Here is a 22,102-nt window from a genome sequence, read left to right on the forward strand (position 1 = left end):
TTGAAACAGGCCTTCTTAATGGTAGTGGATGTGGACCAATGGGGCTAACAGTGACAACATCACAGGACTTACAACAGAATATCTTATTCCAAATTAATCTGGTGAGGTAACTAGTGCATCACAGCCACCAACTTGACTAAAATAAAACACAGAATGAGTGAAAAATCCAGGACTGAGACTACCACGATAAAGCAACAATTAGCAACACAGAGTTGAGTTACTTACTAAAGTAAGCATAATGAACCGCTCAAGTCTCAGAAGGAGTCAGTAGGCCTCTGTTGAAGGTTATTTCAGTAGACTACATCGGGCATAGATTGTGGAAAAAAGTGCACACTACCAGTCCTAGGCCACACATTGTTGCAATTATGTTTCTGCACTATAATTGTCCCTTTCATGCCTGGACAGGAAGGGTCATTCACAAAATAATCATCATGTGGACTCATTTAGAACCAGAAACCCGCCTGTTCGTTAGAGGGATCCACAACCTATTCAACATAATTATTTTCAAACAGTAATTTATAAATTTAGAAATTAATATCTTTACGCAAAACATTACATTATGCCAATTCACGTGCAGAAAAAAGTGACAGTAGTGAATATAATGTAGATGACGTAGAGCTCAAAAAGTGAATATTTTTTATAAAATGTACAAATAAGACACAGTACAAAGCCCACTAGTTGTATATTGTTTTCTGTTCATTCAAAGACAAGGTAGTTGTACGAATTCACAGTCCCATCCTATTACTTCTGTAAGCCAACCATATGGGCAGGTTTGTTGATGTTTAATTCCCAATCAATTTTAGCGATCTCTTCAGGACGAAGTCCCCCAACTACTACACCACCTTTAATGTGATGGAATCAATTTCAATGAGTTCATCAATATACCTTCAAATAATGGCTCATAGTGTCCATAATATTTTTAATATAACAGTTCTCTGCAACTGTGCTCTTCATGGGCTGCCAAACTTCTATATGGCCTTGCCCATGACCACTCAATAGATCCAAAACCAATGCAAGACAGAGAGTACTCAACTCTCCCCTATGACACCAATCTGCAAGTGCCAGTATGAAGTCCTATGGCATATAGGGTTGTCATTGTTACGTCTACTGAGCGAAAAAGGTGACATGGACCAATCTCAATTTTGGTAAGCACCTCCTTTAACAGCTGGTGTTGCTCTAACCACGTCTACTTCACCAAGTGTAGATCTGTTGATGGTGGTAATTAACACACAACTCAACTGACCACACAACCTGGGGGAAGAGGTTTATGGGTTTTATAAGTGGATGGGTAGGGGAAATTAAGGAAAGATGGGATATAAACAAGCATAACATTCATCAAGTTGATGAGCCCATCACATCTGTTGTGGAAGGAGAAAGTTCAGTTACCAAAAACAAATAGTCATTCAGCTCACAAACTCCCAATTTATCTACTTGATTCATTACCTGTGTTTGAGAAATGCAAAGTTCAGATGGCCCACACAGTTAAAAAAACAGTTATAATTAGGAAAATAAAAATTATACTGTATACAAATGGAAGGTGCATCTGCATTCTTTTAGCATTTTCCATCTTGGGGGCAGGGCTAAACCACAATGTTGAACCACTGTGAAGTGTTCTTCTTCAGACGAGAATGTGTGCGGAGTACGAAACAAAATGTGAATAATGGAAAGTCAAGGTAAGTATGATGGTGCCTGTGGAACAAAAGGCTTAGGCTGGTGGAGTGGGGTGCCATGAACCAAGAAATGAGAAGAACCAATTGTGTACCACCAATGCCAAACAACTAGTTCCGTGTACCCTTCTGATTACTTTAACAATAGCAACATTTTGCTGTATCTAGTCAAGCAGACCACAACTCTACCACTTCATTAGAGTTTGACATTTTGAGCTGAAACTCTGCATTTTCCTAATGAACCACCTTTCATAATATTTATTTCATCCAAGAGGGAGAGACCTGTACTGTTGATAAAAAAATTAAAATGATTGAGGATTAGTTTAGTATTGGGTCTCAGAAGACCCTAGAGATTTAAGTACATATCCCATTCTTTGAAAGGCAAGCACTGATGCAGAATAATGCCCCAAACATTACGTTATCTAGTACAGCTGACAGTATGCTCCCATGCACCACAACATGAAACATTCATTTGATAATGCTCATTAGTGCAAGTAGGATACCTTTTCCAAGTGTGACATCCCTATGTGTCTTTCCGCTCCATGGAAGTGATACTCAGTATAGAACAGCCTGTTAAATATTCACTGGCAGTCCAGGAAGAAAATTAAATTATTGCAACAGACTGTCACCATTTGCTCATTTTAAAGTCAATAGTCGAACCAAAGTTTGAATTAGTCTTTCTCAGCTTTCACCACTCAGCCAGCCTGGATCAAATAAATGGTTTGTCCTCCTTAATCGACTATCTGTGTCATGTACAGTGGTCCACTCTATTTCAATTTATTTCAATAGAGGTGTAAGCTGCACAACAAATATAAGTTATTTATAATGTTTTTTGTTTCTTTTTTAAGTCAGTCCTCACATATTTACCTTCTTTTGTATTAGTTTTGAAAGTAGAGTTTGACCTCAAACTCAAGTGGTTATCTGGAAGATGATCACTGGCCAAACTTGAGATGTCAGAGCAGTTGCCCTCATCCTCATCATTCTTGGTTGTTTCAGGAGCACTAACATCCTTTGGAATGAAGAGTTTATTAATTTTAATTATCACCAACCTCTCCACATTTCGAGGTCAGAGACTGGTCCTTTTCACTATGATAACTACAGCAGTAACTAAAGAAACACTGGCAACTGAACATGCACGATACTCTATTACAAGCTGAGCAATGGTCAGTGTCCTCTTCTTCTTATACAAATCAATGGTTCTTGAGCCAAGTACACCTCTGTTGGGTGATTCAGATAGTCTTGGGCCATCATCTAAATTGTCACCGGTGTTACCATTTGCTGTTCCTACACCTCTACACTTGATCTAAGTCCTGCTGAATGAAATCAACCCATTGCAGAGGTTGGCAGTGAACATGAGGCAGTTGTAGCTGTGACTTTTGGGGTAGCTAGTGATGTTGATGGCTGCTGTTCCAAGACTGCGAGTCAATTGCACTGCCCTGTGTGGTGGTTGATGGCTGTACTTCATAACTTCTGCCTGGGCCTCAGATTTTCAGTCATTATTCTTCTAGGTCGATTGTTATTTACAAGGATTGACCCATCTCTATGTTGCAGCAGCGAAGCGTCAAAATCACTTGCGCTGAGTGAAGACAGCTTATGATGCCATGGATGCACTGTATTTACAATATGGCACACCATAGTGTAGGGATCCATGGATGCGTCAGAACTACTGACGTATCTGAGGGAAGAATGCCGCAACACATTCTCCGAAAAGCGATGCTTTGCTGTAGTTGGGTCTGGAAGTAGCACAGCATCAGCAATGCGTCGAAAATACATCGGCGATAGTAGCCTTATGTGTGGGGACAATGTAATAGAGTTTGAAATGGTGGAAAACTCACCTTTAACTTTATTACAATGGACCTGGATGTACAGTATGTGTGACATATTGAGTGACACTTTCATGTGAGTGGATGCAAGTATGTAGTGTAATGTAAAATGGCAAATAAAGTTGTATCTAGCTTATGTGTGTACTTACCTGATTTGGAGTATGCTTGGCTGGAGTTGGGGACCCATTCCTATATGGAAATGTGACAATCCTGCCCTGTCCTCTCCATGGTGTACACAGTGTCACATTGCATTGCTTCAGTGGATGTTGGTACTCAGGTAGCATGGTCCTAGATTGATCAAGGTGTCCTACTACATGATTGATCTATGTGTAGGTGTACTACTGGCTGAGGGGATGTGATTTTGTAAACCATTACTGCATGTAAAGTGACTTCAACTGGTCAGATTCCTATTGAAAAGCCACTGTGTCATTTCATACGCCTGGATTACAGAGGTGTAGCAATGTTGATACTTTCCGGCCTAAAAGTGACACATCTGAAAGATGTTTCACACATTGAAAAACTTGTAAAGATTGCTGCATGAGTTTTTAAGAAGAAACTCCTACCTGTATACATTATAAACAATGTGGCACAGCCAGTTCCAGAGCAGGTATTTTTGGATCCAGGCGATTAAAAACGGACATATTGGGGCAACATGGAGCGGAGTGCACCACTGATGCATCAAACAAAATGACGCAAAGGGGGTGCAAACTCCTTGTAAATATGCCCCTAAGACATCCTTTTCAAGAAAAGGCATTAAATTGTCCAGTTCATTGTATCGTGGATCCAATATTGTGGTGCTGATTGAGGGGCTTATTATAAGAGGCCTGCGCTACCAGAGCTTTACTTTTTTAGACACTCCAGTGGTGCAGGCCTCTCAATCATAACTATGAGGTGACGCAAAGCCACCCTGCTTGGCTTTGCATGGCCTCATAAATATGGAATAAGGCAGGGCAGCACAAAGCCCTGAGTTGCCTTACTCTGTATCAAGGAGGAGCACATAGCACCCACAAATTTTGAGGCTGTCCCAGATTTACAAGAGTCTGTAATCCTGGGGCAGTGCCAAAACCTTGTGCCTCTCCAGTGCAGGTGTAACAAGGAGAAATTGTTTTATTTCTCCTTGTTGTTTCCTCTGCAGCACACATAGAATGAGGAAAACATATCCATTAATTGTTTTTGTGCAATAAGGTGTTCCTTCCTGCACAAAAGCAATCATGCCAACAAAGCAGACACCCATGCACCATGGTTCAAGAGTGCCTGCATTGGCGCTAGGTACTGAATTGTGCACAGGTGCTGGCTAAAAGGACAGGAATGCACTGTATCTCTTAAAAACAGTACATTCCAGTCCTTTTGATTTGAAGTAAGACAACGCAGCAAAAATATTTATGGCGCTGCTCTATGCTAAATCTTGGTAAAGGAGGCCTATAGTCTTTGGAGGGCACATTCTCATTTTGCAGCCTTTGATTAGTGTTCAAGTGCAGGATGAAGCTATCCACTATGACATGGCTGCACAACGCAATCACTGCATCTTGCTTTCACACTCTGATTATCCTGAGGACGGTCTTCATATTGCTCCCAAGCAACACTAGAAAATCTGTCACTCACTCCCTAGTCACCAGCAACTTGGACTATGGGAACACCCTCTATGCTGGGATACCTAGCATCTCACATGAAGACTACCAACCATCCGGATCATTGCAGCCAGACTCATTCTCAACCACCTACACAGAACACACTGTTGTGTATCCATTTTTTAAAACACGTTATTTTAGCATACTAAGCCTGCCACTGTGCACTTTAACCTAGATATATTTTATTCAGCTTCATTTTTATTATTTTAACAATAGCTACATTTCTAGTCTTTTTTTATTTTCTCTATCTAGCTGTTCATAGCCTATGTCAGCACTGCGTTCTTAAACAAGAAATTTCTTTCACTCTGTGCTTTTCTCAAGGCTGCAGTAAGATAGGTTGCCGGCAAAAGTGTTAGGCTTTGTCTCCAATGTTCACAGAATCATACACACTCTTATGTGGAACATTAGCTGTTTTATCATAGAAACACTACTTTGACCCATGTACGTTACAGGGAGATTACAGCCAGGTGACCACGACTGTATGCTGATTGCTGAGTGCTTCACTGCAGCTGCTTATGTAGACTACAGGCCTGTTGCTCAGGTATGAGGGATGATGTCTTCCCCGGGGGAAACTGAAGGGCAGAATTGGAGCTTAACATGCTGTGCTCTAACATAGCCTAGGAAGGAACTATCCTTTACAATCTTAGTGACACAATGGTAGCGTTATTTTTGTGTTTTACTCTCCTTGTCACAATTTTAATCTTGTTGTGCTTCATCATCCTAATTATTGCAATCCATGCTTTATTATTTAAGATGCAATCACTTCAATAAAACTTTATTGATTGTCCTTGCACATGTGAGACTAATGTAACTGAGAGAAACGGATGAGATCTGAGTGACCACGATTTCCCCGAAGAGTGATGACGCAGAAAAAGAAGGACCAACATATATTCATATATCATGTAACCAAAATCGTATAATGTAGTGTGATTTTAGTAAAGAAAATAATGTACGAGGGAAATTGTGCCCTCGGAGTAGTTTGTCATTATTATAAATGAGCTTAAATTAATCATGAAGAATTGAAACATTTAGTAATACGTCATAATTACAAATATGTGCTATGATTTCTTGTTGGAACTGTTTTATGCTTAGCTTAAATTTAGTAGAGGCTTTGGCCTAGTTGCCTGGTCTGAAATTCTAACTGCGTGGCTTTTTGCTTGAATTAATAAAACGTATATTTTACTTTAAGGTTGTATTTTTCCAGTAGAGATGAATAATACACTTATCTCCAAGGTTTCGTGCTAGGCCAGTTTCATCCCCTTTGATACAAGGTCAGTCTCTGCAGGAGCGGACAATAAAAGTACTGATACCGAAATAACTGGCAAACTTTGTTGCAACTTGTGTTCCAAGGCTCCAAGGACAATGTATGCATAAATAAGTACTATGAGAAAGACACTATTCATTGGTCAAAGCCACCCTATGAACCCTCCAATGGAAGACCCTGCAGAATTTGGAATGTTTCTTACTTAAACCCACCGGACAAAGAGAAGTCAGACATTTTCCTTGATGCCATCTTTGAAGCCAAATACCAGACGCCATATTAGACGACATCCCGATGCCCTTTTCTCTATTCCAGGGAAAGAGACTTTAAGAATTCTCACCCTAGAGACTTTAACTTTGATTTGCCCCGTCTTGCCCATGCAGTAACTTTGCCCCATTCTCCTTGCTGCTGCAAGGAAACTTGCCCTCAACTCTGCCCCCTTTAAAATCTGCCCCATGCTGATCGAACCAGTACCTGAAGGACGAAGATTTTCCTTGTATGCTGATTGTATTTGGCAATTATGAAAGGATAATTGTATTATGCATTGTGTTTTTCCTTTTAGGTACCAACTGCTATTTTGATAGGGCCCAAGCTAGAAGTTTTCCAAATTTGTGTTGACTAAATTCGTTTTGCATGAAACCCCACATGCCAATGCTAATTAGAGGTTAGTTGAGGGTTTTCATCTGATGCACCATGCTAAATTGAAATCTTTTTATGCTGACCGATGTATGAAATTAGTCAAATTCAGTTACTTATATTAGGGATTTGCATTGCTATAACCGAGTGCATAATAATCCAGATTTTGCGTAGATTGCGTTTTTTCCGCCATTATGGACAGCTAGTAATGTTCGTATACATATATCATTTGGTTTTGAGACTTATATACATTGTGCTAGCTTTGTTAATATAGGGAAATAAACTCATTAACTTTTAATAAATTGGTATGGTTATTCATGACTGAAAGGTCATGATGCGTCGAAATACCATCTGTTATTGATTTCTAATGTATTATTTTGATCTATTAACTGAGTATTGGGTATCGATTACAATAGTTATTGATTATTGATTTAAGTGATCCGACTATTCTAGGATGAGGAGAGTCTAACTCGGCTAAAAGGTTCACCGACCTCCAACGTGTCCAGATACAGGTAATTTATAAGGGCTGGACGCGTTATCAAGGGTCATTTATATCATGCGCCAGGTTCCCCAATCATCCCTGCTCTTGGGTGGAGATGAGGCACTGTTAGTTAGCTGGAACTAAACCCGGATTAGGCCGACAGGCGTCACCTGGTGTGGGTTCAGACTGAGTCCCCCGTAATACAAGTGATTCTGCCGCCTGAATCTAGTAGTCTCAATAGGATAATGAGAACCTACGCAACACCACATTACACCACCCCTCTCGCAACTACACGGGCTCCTGATACACAAATGCTTTCAATTCAAACTCCTCACTCTCACATTCAAGGCACAAAATAGCCCAGGCCCCACCTACCTGAACAGTTGTACCTTCTTCCCCCAATAACCAAGAGACGTCTGCTCCATAGGACTCCTACTAACACACATTTCATGCATTTTCAGAACCAGATCAGGATTACAGGTATTATCTTGATTTACTCTGAAAGCATGGAATGACCTCCCATTTTAAATCACAGCCTCCTCCTCTCTTCTTGAATTCCACAAGACGCTGAAGACCTAGCTTTTCAATAAACCAACCTACCATAGGCGGGCTAGACACACACACCTGCTTAGCGCCAGGATACACTTGAGGGCGATAGTGCACTTTAAAAATACACATTAGATAAGATAATATAAGATAAGATAACATAACATAACATAACATAACATAAAATAAAAAGCCTTAACAAACATCACATCACATGATATTACACTAAATAAGCTGCTTCTTTATTGACACTGATGAACATTTGTTCTACTTTTTCAACTGATCTTATAGCAAATGCAACACAGGATTGCATGGCTCATGACACTGTCTTCCTTGCTGACTTTCCATGTCTTAATCTTGAAAGGAAGTAGCATTTGAATCAGTCAATCCAGTATCCCGCATTTGTCACCTCTATTGTCATGGCTTTTGCTGTTGCATCACTTCTCCTTTAAATTACATTATCATGGATCGACTTGTACTAATCAAACGTGTTCCAGAATGAAGTAGGGTCAGTTCCAACTCTTTGGCACCTCCTATAAGAGGGCTTTTGCAAACATCGGAGCCAGTGGTGCTAATGGAACCACATGCCTCAGAGCAGGTTGAATAGAGGTTATCTAAACGTCCACTGTGCCACTCTCCATATGATCACTGGCTCGTCACCATCATTACCACTTTCCTCACTTGCAAGACTTTTTACAACCTTCCAAATACCTTGCCTCTCAGACTTGACCAGGTGCCAACTCATGTCCAAATTATCACAAGGGGGCTTTTAAAAGATGGGGGGTACTCTTTCTTTTCTTGCAAGAGATCATGAAACAGATGGGGAAGAGCTGTATTCTCAACATCTTTCTCAGCAGGAACCTCAACCTCCTGTTCCGTTCCCACTTCTGGAAGATCTTTTGCTCACTGCAGTTCCCATTGTTAACTTTCGTACAATGATTCGGTTTATGGATGAGGCAATGCCATTTCACTGTTCACTAGGACTGCAGTTACTACAGTACTTATTACTAGTGGAAGTGAGGTGCAAACTCCAAACAAGCATGCCTCGGATGAACAAGCTACATGGAGCAGTCAGCATTGTGTAGAAATGTTATACAAACAGGTACGATGAATTTCCAGTCAAACAAGAAAACAATACTTGTTCTTAACACTATTATAGACCGATTCACAAAGCTTTTTCAGTGAGTTGTTTTGTTTTGTTGAATTAGGTGTCACTTGACTCTTTAACTTCCACAAGCAGTTGATTACGAAAAAAGCTTGGTGAGTTGGACCACCAGCACTGTCTACAGCTGAACTGATGTAAGCCCCTCCAACATTCATTCACTAGGAGCTAGACCCTCAGGTCAGCTACCGGAGCGTTAGCCTTGCCCACTGTTAAGTATTTCTATTATAGAAACACTCTTAAAATATAACCATGACCAATGACCCTTATCTTAGCAAATTCCTCCGTTTTAGCATTCACAAATATAAATACCAGAACCTCTACAGACCGACAATACTCCATAGGCTAAGATCCAACCTCAGGTCATATGACACACAGCATTCTATCCCATATGCTTCTGCTGCTTTCTAAAAATTCCACATGAGCTCTACATCTTCAGATTCCATGGTTTCCGGTGCGGGGCACCTTTATTTTTCTGCCTCAAGCATTTACTGCGAGCAAAAGACACATATGGGAAGATGGAGGAAAAGAAAAACGAAAAAGCGGCACAAAGGGAGAAAGCAGAAATCTGCAAGAGTGAGCTGAAGGGGCATAGAGCGGCTGTAAATGGATTAGAGAGGCCCAAGATGGCTTTAGGATTGCACTGCCACAGTATTGTGCTCGCACATTTAACTGCAGCAGCCCCGTGTTTCAAAGAAGAGCCTTGGGCATCTCACGTTTTCATTTACAAATTAAGCCCTGTGAAAACACTTCACGAAAAATGACTTTTCCGTGCCCTTGCTTTGTATCCAATCATCCTCTCGTTTACCTCCATCATCTGCATGCCTTCCTGTCTGAATTATAGCCTACTGTATGACGTCTCTCTGCCTCACTGCCCACTATATTTCTGTAAGCTGTCTATAGCTCTCCTTTCAAATGACAAACTCTCCTCCGTAACCATCCCTTGCAATTCCACAGTATCTAAGCTCTACTAGCCTTTCTTTCATTCCTCTTTCAATTTAGGGGAGATGGCCTCGCCTCGTTCCTTCTATCTTACTTTACCAGAAAGATACTGGAGTAAATGTATGGAACAGAGAGCACAAGACTAACCCAGTAACCGTCAATAGCGAATAACCGCAGGAACAACTACTGGAACTCAGGTTCCCCGAGTAGAATGTGACCCACCACAACATCTTCAACGCCGTGTCCGCTTGGTAAGCTTTTACAATCTCCAGGTGGAGTGCATCTTTCGAGCCTAACTCATTGCCACAATCAAACTGCTTTTGGTGGGTGCGAGAACTTAGTTAATGTGGCACCATGTGCTCTTATTCTGAGAATGCTCCCAAGGACTCCCAGTATGATACAGTATTCATGGTCCCTCAAAGCCATCCCTTGCTGCATCAACTTGCCGAATTGATACCTCTGGGTGAGTAACACTCACCTGTCTACAACAGACTCCAATGCCTCTGACCAATACTTACCTTGTTCAATAAATGTGTAGTGCTTGTTCGTGTGCTGTCTACAGTGCCTAATTTGAGTCTGTGGTTTCCGGTGTTCGGCACTGCCACTTAATTGTCAACACTGGCACCTACGACAGTCTGACAGATGGAGTCGCTTTTTGTTTAATTTAGAAATGAGTACAACTACAGGTGTTTATTAATTTAATATGCATTAAAGAGACCCTCCGTCCAAGCCATTTTTATAGCTTTGGGTGTGGTGGTTAGTAGCTACGTTAGTACTGTCAGTGGCAGCGCTGGCAGGGGCAATGGGTGGTGCAAGCTGCAGTGGCCCTGGAATTTTTTTTTCCCACAAATTAAGCACTGGCTGTATATAATAGACAATGACCATTTAGGGTACTCACGTTAACGGCTTACAGGAGAATGGAAGCATGAGTCAAGCTGGTGCGCCTCAACCGAAGGGCCTGCCAGTCACCAGTTTCTTCAAAGCAATGGACATCCAGCATATTGAGCTACCCACCCCTCCACGCTATTGATAGATAGGTCCACAATATGTTGAGGGCAGCATGACAGAGCCCAAAAGTACACCTCCAAATTTGTTTTACCCAAGCATGACAAAATGTAACCTTTCAGCTGTGTGTTTGAATCCCTCTCTGTTGCATACCGGATAAATATTAATTGAAGAGTGATGGCATATTTAACAAAAGATTCCAGTAGATACATGATTGACAGGTACAATAATGTCAGGGTTGGGTAAAAAACAAAAAGCGGAGTCTCCCTCTGAAATTGAGCCTTGTCCGACAAACTGCTGCATCAGTTGAGTGATGTGAATCTTGACAATCTCCAGACAACTCACAGCCTGGGTTTCTTGAAGGTTCAACACAATGGCCCTCATTATGAGTTTGGCGGGCGGCAGAGGCCACCCGCCAAACTCATTTGCATGGTAGACCGCCATGGCGGTCTTCCGCCTGCCGGCCCTATTAAGAGTTGCTTGCTGGGCTGGCAGGCGGAAACTGTGTTTCCACCTGCCAGTCAAGCGGGGAACAGGGCCTTAACATTGATGCCGGCTCATAATTGAACCGGCGGAAATGTGTCGGTGCATCAGGTGCAACAGCACCCGTCGCACTTTTCACTGCCTGTAATCCGGCACTGGCAGCAGCTCTGGCCAAAGTGCATTTGGGAAACTGAGTTTCAAGGCACTATGTTGTGGCTCTGTGCTTTCTGTGAATTCTCCTCTCTTTGGCGTTGGCTCCTGATCCAGCTTTCAGATCTGGGTGAGCAGAGTAGGATGAATGGTAGAATCAGCTCAAGATTTGGTACTAGTAGCCATTGTCTTTACTTCAGGAAGAAGCTTGTATGGGACATTGCAGGGTTTTGCTGACTGTACAAAATACTGCTCATTAGATGCATGCTCTGTTTATTGGGGGTGACGCTGGATCACTACTGATGCCACATTTAGTTTTGTGAGGTCAGCCTGTATGCATAGACTGTGCTTGCTAAACTTCAGCAAGTGAACTATTTTCCTCTGCTCTTAGTGCAGGCATTGGTCTATTGCAGTATATGGCTTGTCATTCTACTACTTTTTTCAATTTTCCCTCACTGCATGAGTTAAAATGTTGTCACTTATATAGTAACTGTTAGATTTGGCATCCTTGGCGTGGTCTCCTCTAACTTTTTGCTTCTGTTTCCCAGGTTGTTGATGTGTGCTGGACTCTGTTTTTGCTGTTTTTGTTACTCTGGGCACTTTACCACTGCTAACCAGTGCTAAAGTGCAAGTGCTCCTACACAAAATGTGTATGTGATTGGTTCATCCATGATTGGTAAAATTGATTTACTGGAAAGTCCCCAGTACAGTGCACTAGAGGTGCACAGGGCCTGTAAATCAAATGCTACTAGTGGGCCTGCAGCACTGGTTGTGCCACCCACAATAGTAGCTCTGTAAACATTGCTCAGACCTGCCACTGCAGTGTCTGTGTGTGCAGTTTGAAACTGCCAATTCGACTTGGCAAGTGTACCCACTTGCCAGTCCTAAACCTTTCCTTTTCTTACATGTAAGACACCCCTAAGGGAGGCCCTAGGTAGCCCCATTGGCAGGGTGCAGTGTATGTTTAAGGTAGGACATATACTAATGTGTTTTATATGTCCTAACAGTGAAATACTGCCACATTCTGTTTTCACTGTTGGAAGGCCTATCCATCTCATAGGTTAACATGGGGGCTGCCTTCAAATATGATTAAAGTGTAGATTCCCTTTGGGAGCAGGTAGACATTTGGAGTTTGGGGTCTCTGGGCTCACATTTTAAAAATACATCTTTTAGTAAAGTTGATTTTAGGATTGTGTGTTTGAAAATGCCACTTTTAGAAAGTGAGCATTTTCTTTCTTAAACCATTCTGTGACTCTGCCTGTTTGTGGATTCCCTGTCTGGGTCAGTTTGACAGTTGGGCTGTTTGCCACTCCATCTAGACAGTGACACAAAGTGAGATGGGGTGTAACCTGCATATTCTGATGAGCCATCTGTGCTAGGAGGGAGGGGGGGAGTGGTCACTCACACCTGAAAGGGCTGTGCCTGCCCTCACACAATGCAGTCTCCAACCCCTGGGTGTATGTCTGGGGCCTGGCCTGGGCAAGGCAGGATTTCACAAACAAGAGAGACCTTTCTTTAAAGTAAGCCTACTTCAAAGGACAAAATGGGTACAAGAAGGGCACCCAAAACCACAGACTTCAGATCACTTCTGGAAACCAAGAGGAACCTCTGCCTGGAGAAGAGCTGAAGAGCTGAGGAAGAGCTGCCCTGCCTGTGACTGTGCTTTGTGGAGCTATCCTGCAGTTGCTGCTTCTGCCTGGTGAAAGGGGACAAAGACTGGACTTTTTTGTGTATTCCTGCTTGTGAAGAAATCTCCAAGTGCTTGTCCTGAGCTTGCCTCCTGTTGTTGAAGTCTCAGGGCCATCAAAGACTTCCCCTGCCAGCACCTGGACTCTCTGCTGAGACTCCTTCCCTGCCAAGTGGTGTCCTATCCAGTTCCTGGGGCCTTGACAGGTGAAGCTGGCCGACCAAGCCTGAAAATCCATGCACAGACCGCCATGGTGGGAAATTTCCAACGCAACCTCCGAGAGCGGCTAAAAAAACGACATGCCGCTGGCTTTGCATCTGAAAGCGATGCAATGCAGCTGGGAGATCGATGCATGTGGCTGGAGAAACGACAGACTGCATCGCTGACGGAGGCTGATATCATCACAACCCACACAGCGTGGTTTTGCTATCACCGTGCGGCAGGATTTTCGACGCAAACCTTGCTGGGCGTGGAAAAACAATGCAACGACTGCCCAACCTGAGTGCTGCCCGGATCGACGCATCGCTCCTCTGCGGGGAGGAAAAACGACGCACGCCGGTTCGACTGGAGAAGGAGAAACAACACACAAGCTCGCTTGCGGGTGAGAAATCGTCTTACCGCTTACCTTTTTCGATGCACACTCGCCCGTGCATGTTATTTTAATGCGACCCTGGTACTTTTCAACGCTAACAGTGTTAGCATTGTTTTCTAAAGAATTTAAGACTCTTTTTGCTTCTCAATTAATAACTTGCCTTGTGTATGGTGGATTTTTGTTGTTTTGGTCTTGTTTTGTTTAGATAAATATTTCCTATTTTTCTAAACCTGTGTTGTGTCATTATGTAGTGTTTTCACTGAGTTACTATGTGTGTTGGTACAAATACTTTACACCTAGCCCTCTGAAGTTAAGTCTGCCTGCTCGTGCCAAGCTACCAAGGGGGCAAGTGGGGGTTAGCTGAGGGTGATTCTCTTTTACCCTGACTACAGTGAGGGTTCTTGCTTGGACAGGGCGTAATCTGACTGCCAACCAAAGACCTCATTTCTAACAGAACCATCACTCTCTCTGACATTTAAACCACAGTGAAAAGTGAACAAGCACTTTTTGAATGATCCCTCCAAAGCATCTTTAAGATTTTTTCATAGGTCTTATTGCCATGTTCGACCAATGCTTTAAATGAGCAGATGCTGCCAGGTGCTGATACCCGCACTTCTTATATTTGAAACTGAGTGCATCAGCGCTTCTCAATAGGGTGCACTACTCATGATGGAAGAGCACAGGCACTTCTGGGTCACAAACAGGTACTCTGGGATAGTGAGCAACTGCACCTTAATATTCCCATTTCAGTAGTTGTGCCAGACTTCAATACGTCAGGGTTTGTGGCATCCTCCTCTACCCACAGTGCCACATCAAGATGTCAGTTAAATGCCTGCGCTACCCTGTGATCTTAGGAGATGGCAATACCTCACTTTTAGGTACTCTGATGGCTTCTGAAGCTGGACCCTACCTAATCCTAATACTTACTGCGTTTATAGGTTTTGAGTTCGTATTTTTGTTTTTGGTCGTTTTTTACAGATTGATGGGGGCACAGCAGTTACCCCATCAATAAAGTGTTGTAATGCATTGCTTCAAAGTTACACCTGCTTGCTCTATGGCCTAGGTACCAGGAAATTGAACTCAGGTTTAATTAGTGACTTTCCTTGATGTTTTCTATTATGAAACAATGATAATTTGCATCTTTAATTAGTGAACTAATACTACAACATAGATGGCAACAGATGTAAGGAATCGTATATGTATTAAAATTCAGCAAACCTAAAATGCAAGTGATTATTTTAGAAAAAATATTTGTGTAAACTATTTACTTCTTGTATAAAATATATTTTAATGATTGACGTACATAACAGTGCAGCCTTGAAAAAGTTCCTGCCGGCATGAAACACATTGCCTCAACTGAAGGTGTTTTGACTTTTATGAACACTGCAGGTTTAATAAAGAATTGAGAAATTACGGGCTATGCAGTAGCAAAAGCAGTTTTCTTGACTTTGAACCACTATCCCAATGGATACTTGAGATAAGAGTGACTGTGGAGTACAAAAACAAATCAATATAGTTAATTATATCTGCTATGGTTGAATATTGGGTGTGGTTCCCCTATCGTGTTCTACTGAAAGTCTTACATTACAATACATAAGGGGCTGTAGATGGCGAACCTCAGAGTAAGAGCACCATTGCTTGTTTGAACTTTATGGCAAGTAAGGGAATGGGGTGAATTTAATCATAGTTGTCGTTTATGAATCAATTTTTTATGTAAATGGACTGAAGTTTAATGATATTGATGCAGATAAGCGTGGTGAGAGTTTTGAGCCAAAGATGTTCAGTTAAAGTTGTTTTTTCGGCTTCCCACTACCACGTATCTAACCAGTTTTGCATTTAATGGAAGTGCAACTAGAGTGATAGAGTTTAGAAAGTCCCAAGCAACCAAATTGATGATATTTTGGAGTTTAAATGGTGCAACAACATTGGAATCACTAAATCAATGACCTTTTAAAGAGACAGTGGCAAGCGATAGTGTTTTAGATCCAAATACCACTGCGTTACATTTGATCTTACATGTAATATGAATGCACTCTACAGGCATCAAAATTAAGAATGGTGTCCAATTTAAAATATTACTACTCTTGTTTGAGCCTCGATAGCAATTACTGCAGACAATTCGCTAGCATGACCCAGAAAATCATAAAAAAGAGTTTGGCAATATGTTCCAGTTGCCAAGAATGTTAGATCCGAGAGAATTAAAAAAAATCCATTCAGGGGAAAGGACAATACATCCAGATCCACTGTAGTGTTAAATCTAATTATATAATTGTTGTCCTTTTTCATGTACTAGTCTAGCACAGACTTGGGGCCTGATTCAGAGTTTGGCAGAGCGGGTACTCTGCAGTCACGGTTCGCAGAAGTTACAGGGGACGGGGCGGCACGTGCCGGAAGGGGGAGATTAATAAAATGAAACAAATAACTGTAAAAATACTTACCTCCGCATCGCGGTACTGATCCTCCATCGTCTCAGCTCCAAGCAGGCACAGGCTCCCGGCCTGCCATGTGGCTAATCCTGACACCGCTCAGAGCAGCATTAGGATTGGCTAGGAGTGCCGAGCCAGGGAGCTCCAAGGTAGACTGGGAGCCTTTGCCTGCACAGTGCGTATTTGTGTTTGGCTGGCCTGAGACAGCCTGCCAAACACACAGGAGCACTGAGGGGAGCGTACAGTGCACTCCCCTCATCCCAGTCATCCCCAATGCCCCGCCCCTTTATCAATGAAAGGATAATAAACTTAGTTTATTATCCTTTCATTGTTAAAGGATTTGCAGTGGTTGCTGCTGGCGGTGGGGTGATGCTCCACCACCATAGTGGAGGAGGTGCCACTGGTACTCTGTCACAAAGGTGACGGAGTACCTTCTCTGACAAACTGAAGTTTTGCCTGCCTCATTTAGAGTCGGGCAGACCTTCATTATGTCGATGGGAGTGACTACCGCAACTTGTCATTTGTCATCCCTGCCCTATTTAGGGGCAAGATTTCACTCTTTGTCACTTCCAGGTAAAGCCTGGTGATGAAGGGACAGTGAAAACTGCAAAATGCCCCTATGCCATGAGAGAAAATTCTCAAAGTGAGGGTTCACAGATTCTTTTTTTCAAAAACAAAATCCTGCTTTGGTATTTTGTTTTTCAAAATAAAAATAAAAAACACTGAAAGTTTGTCATGCGGCTACATCATGCTGACGGAGCTGTCGATCAAACTTTCAATCCATTGACAGAAACTGCCATGTTGACAGTTCCTGCCAATGCAAAAAGATGTCCACTGGAGGTGGGCATCTCTAAGTTTGGTGGGTGGAATACCCTCAGCATGGGGATAGTAAAGTACTCCACCATGCCAACGATACATATTATGCCCACTGACCTCTAAATTAGGCTCTAAGTGGCTGATTTAAGAGACCCTAGCACCTCCTTACGCCACATTAGCATCATGTTTTTATGCTAATGTGGCCCAACAAGGCCAAAATTGCAGCGCCAAATTTACAAAGTGGCACAGTTTGCGCCACTTTGTAACCCTTTGCCCTACATTATGTCTGGGCCGGGCATAATGTATGCAAAGGGGGCTTTCCCCCATGAGAGGGCCAAAATAATGGCACAAAGAAATCTAAGAGATTTCTTTGTGTAATTGTTTTCAGCACTTTTAACTCCTGCTCACAGTAGGTGATAAAAGGAGGCACACCATTGTTTTCAATGGGCCTCAAGGGGCTTTGCAGGCTTAGCGTCAACATTTTTGAAAGCTGTAAAGCTCCGAACTAGCGTCAAAAATGTTGATGCTGTTTCCCTAAATACCACCATAATGCACCCTTTCATTGATATGGCACACACATGGTGCTGTTAGGAAGACGCTAAGAGTGCAAGCACCACTTTCCTTAAATCAGGCCCTTAATTTTTGAGACATCAGAGAATGAATAGATGAGTAAATGAAAAATAGGAACAGAAGACAGCTACTCCTACATATTTTCTGGACCTTTATCTACACATATAGATAATTTAGTGGACTTTGTGATTTCCTTCTGTTTTTTGGCATTTATTTCAACTCTTGATTATATTACTTGGTAACTATAAATGCAAACAATTTCACTATTTTAGCATTGGAACACTTGCAGCATGTGGTCCATTAAAAATGCCAATTGTAAAAGGGCTATGATAGTCAAAGTGAGGCTAGACATAAGCAAATGAGGTGGCAGGGTAACAACTTTAATCACTCTCCAGACAGAGAAATGCCAGACTCATACCGCCAAAAAATAAAAAGACTGGTCATGTTAGAGTGGGTGTGTCTTTGTGTGTGTCTGTGTGTGTGTGTGTCTGTGTATGTGGGTGTACTGTGTTTTGGATGGGTAGACTAGTGAATGCAAAAATGAGCCAATAGGTGGGTGAATGGATGCGTCGATCCATGCACTCAACCCCAACTCATCCATGCACTTGGTTATAAATACTGCCATCTAATCACCCATCCATTGTATCATTCTTGTATTCGCTCACTTGCCCAGCATAATACCACAGACCGATTCATGAATCAATGAAGAGGCTCCCTCCACTATAAGCCAAGCATATTAACTTTTTTATAGTGTTTTTTAATTGTTTTTGCTTATAATTAATGTTGTCTCCAATGTAGCAAATGGCACCCATGGATTTCCCCACCATGGCAAATAAGATTATGAGAGACATGCTTATCTTCTATGAAATAACTGTTGTGCTTCACTGTTCAGTTTTAAGTTGCATATTTGGATCTGGTCACGTTGTTTAAGGAGGCTGGTTGTTTGAGAGATACACACGGGAAAATCATGTTTTATAATATGGAGGTACATCCACCAAAGTATGAAGGTAACATTTTGTTAATTGACTTGTCATAAAGTTGATGTTGGAGTTGGCCAATACTGACGGGGTCAAAAGTAGTTTTTTGGCTTATCTGGCTATCTGTGACAATGGTGTTATTTAAGATATTTGGGTGAGATGGGGTTCAGTTTCTACGGTAGACTTTCAGGTTGGTGTGTGGCATGGTGCTGATTACATATTAAAGCATTTGCTAAATTGTCAATTGCGGAGCCCAGAGAAATGAATTCAAATACCAACTACAAACATTTGTTGTGGATTACATTCTGTTCCAAAACACCTTAAGTCAAGAGTAGCATTTTGCAAGGCTTTGATGACAGTTGTCCTTGACTGTTTTAAGTTTGTGTTTTTTCACATGAGTTATTTCTTAATGTTTCAACTATATTCAACAGATAAGTACATAATCAGTCACGCCTTTCCTCCCAATGCCTGCATTATCAAACATCAGTGGGGCGTGAAAAGGTTCCCTATATTCCTTATATAGGATCCTTTTCCGTATATTTATTATGTTTTACTATGTCCATGTAGCTCCATTTTTTTTCAATATAGCTTTGAATAATCATCTCAAAAATACGATATCTTAATCTATTGTATTCTTGAGTGACCTGCAATAAACGGTTCCCCCTCATACACCATAACTGTAATAAAATGATAAGAATAACTTCTTGGTGGAAGAGTAATATATTGCCGAAGTGTAGCGGAAATGGATACTGTAATAATCGGAAGCAGTGAAGAAATAGAGTGAGTAACTAAGAAAAAGTAGGTAAACAAAATAAGATAACCAAACAAGATAAACAAAAGAAAGTCTTGGAATATAATCGTAAACACAAGAGAAAACACACCTAAAGAAACAAAGTGATGCAATCCCTTTTGTAATAGCAGCTGCTCCCTAAAAAATACTAAAACAAAGTACACCCAAATCTAATCAAAGTACTATTTATTACATTGTATTAAGTGGATTTAAATTGATTACAAACATCATCAGAACACTGCAAGCTAAAGTCAGCCTCGAAATATTGTATTTGGGCGTTTCTTTGCTGCAGATTCGGAAACATCAATTTTGGTGGCACGGAATACATCAGGGGTAGACTGGAAGGTTGTGCACAGGTGGCACGAGGGGGTGGGGGGGGAATCTAAAAACATGCATGGAGGATTGCAGGACCCCTTGAATTTCGATGGCGCCACTTTAGATTATTCCTTTTGAACGTCGAGGACGGTGCGAATGCTGCAAACAAATGGAAATAATGAATTGTTGGTTAGCAAGTATAAAACAATTTGCAAATCACCTAATGGGGAATGTTACACATTGTACTGAGGATTTTGGGGTTCTTGACCCACGAAAGCTCATGTTCTTGAGTTGCCTGGAACAAAGGTGCACGTGGAGAGTTCACATGCTAGTGTTCCATTTGGTTGTACTGTACATGTAAGCATTTTTGTGAAAAGCGAATCTACACTTGAAGCGGCAAAGAAAAACGTAGTATATGAATGAAAAACTTTGCAATCACAAGGCTAAGGTTAAGTGTGACAATATCTCAATTTGACATTGGGAAATCATGTTTTGTATTTACAAATTGTGGATTTACACTTGAAGTGGCAAAGAGAAGCGCAGTATGTGTTAACGTAGATGTAAAACGTTTCACGGGGCTGAGAGTAGACATACCTAATCCAGATTGGGGTGTGGTGTTAGAGTCTTTTGGCCATGGTCTCAGACAGGTTAACAGAATAAGTAATGCGGGCTGTATATTCTAGATGGAAATACCTGTCTACAATTTGGGGCCATATCTACTTATACTTTCTACTATCTCAAAAAAAGAAATATATGTTATGTATAGGCAGACTAAAAGCTCCTGAAGGGGCCCATACAAATACATGCATTGATTACAGTGGGTTTATCAATGTGTTTCGGGAAATCTAGTTTGTCTTGTACAAACTATGGATTTCCATTAGTAGGTGTTTTTTCGAAGAGTGTTTGTGTTTCAGCATATCACTCTACATTGTTACACTTTTTCTATTATTTTTTTTCAATCATTAGTTGAAAAAGGGCGCTTAAAAAGTTTGTTTTCAGATGCTTGTAATTTTATTTTCCTAATATGAGTAATACACTACACGTCCGGGAACGTAAAAAGGAAAACAGGCCTTGTCACATGTGGCACCGGACAACTTGAGAATTCTAGTAGGCACAATAATGGAATTTAAAGATCTGCAATAATCACTATAATTATGTAAATTCTTTATAATTTTTATGTCATACAAACAGTGTCTTCTCTTTAATATCACCTGAGATTCAATCAGAAAGTAACATTTTTTATCACAAAACACATTATGATACAATATGAAATTTTACTAACACAAACCTCTTCGTGTTGGCTGTTTTTGCCAGAAGATTATTCAAAGGGGTCAAACTCACCTTTTCCCTTCGTGCAGAAGTTTAAATCCATCATTGATTTTCTCAAAAGGCATTGTATGTGTGACAAGCTCTTCCATGCTAAATTTATTTTTCAGATAGTCCAAAACCAATAGGGGAATGGCAGTTTTGCATTTTAAGCCTAAAAGCAAACACATCATTATTTAAAGGAAGCAAATTGGGTTGGCACGTGCACATTATAACCATATACAAAAAGAGACAGTGGTGGTCAAAAATCAGTGAGTTATTAAACTACGTACAGTAGTGAATGCATAAAGTATTCCAGTCAACCAAATCACACCACAAATCTTTATCTTCTTGTGCTTTTCATCTAGTAGTATCACCCCAAATGTGTATATTTCTTGTTGAATTTAAATCCACCTATTTCTTCAGTGGGATAGTGATTGGCAGTAGTTTAATTGTAGGGGAGTCCTTTGGAAATGAAAAGGGAAGATGTTTATTGTGATGCACACTTTTACAACTGCTAAATCTATAAAATACAGTTTTTAAAAATGTACCACGAATCTCAACACAAAATGCAAATATTCAAAATCCTATTCATCCCTCTGCCTCTTCTTCATGAACAAAATTCTAAAATTGGCAATGTAATGGTCCATCTGCATGGTGGATACAGTCAGTGGCCAGTGCAGCAATGCACATAAGTGGTTTCAACTGACCTTTGTCACGAATAAGGAAGCCCCGTGAATTCTGTGGACTGAAGCTGTGAAAACCCAGACACGTACTTTCCCTTTGTGAGCTCTGCACACAGAGCCAAAAAAAAGCTGTTCAAATTAATTCTAAAAAAGG

General features: G+C 41.2%; 1 protein-coding gene across 1 annotated transcript in view; it reads right to left on the reverse strand.

Moving 5' to 3' along the window:
- Positions 1-19,811: 19,811 nt before the first annotated feature.
- LOC138289617 (all-trans-retinol dehydrogenase [NAD(+)] ADH1B-like) overlaps positions 19,812-22,102 on the reverse strand; it is a 79,231-nt gene continuing 76,940 nt past the window's right edge. Inside the window, exons 8-9 of the mRNA XM_069230188.1 lie at positions 21,299-21,437; positions 19,812-20,116 (exon numbers count right to left, since the gene is read on the reverse strand). Coding sequence (XP_069086289.1) covers positions 20,083-20,116; positions 21,299-21,437 — 173 coding nt within the window. The 3' untranslated portion in view covers positions 19,812-20,082. The remainder of the gene's footprint in view (positions 20,117-21,298; positions 21,438-22,102) is intronic.

Source organism: Pleurodeles waltl, chromosome 1_1 (genome assembly GCF_031143425.1).
Source record: "Pleurodeles waltl isolate 20211129_DDA chromosome 1_1, aPleWal1.hap1.20221129, whole genome shotgun sequence".
Lineage (NCBI taxonomy): Eukaryota > Metazoa > Chordata > Amphibia > Caudata > Salamandridae > Pleurodeles > Pleurodeles waltl.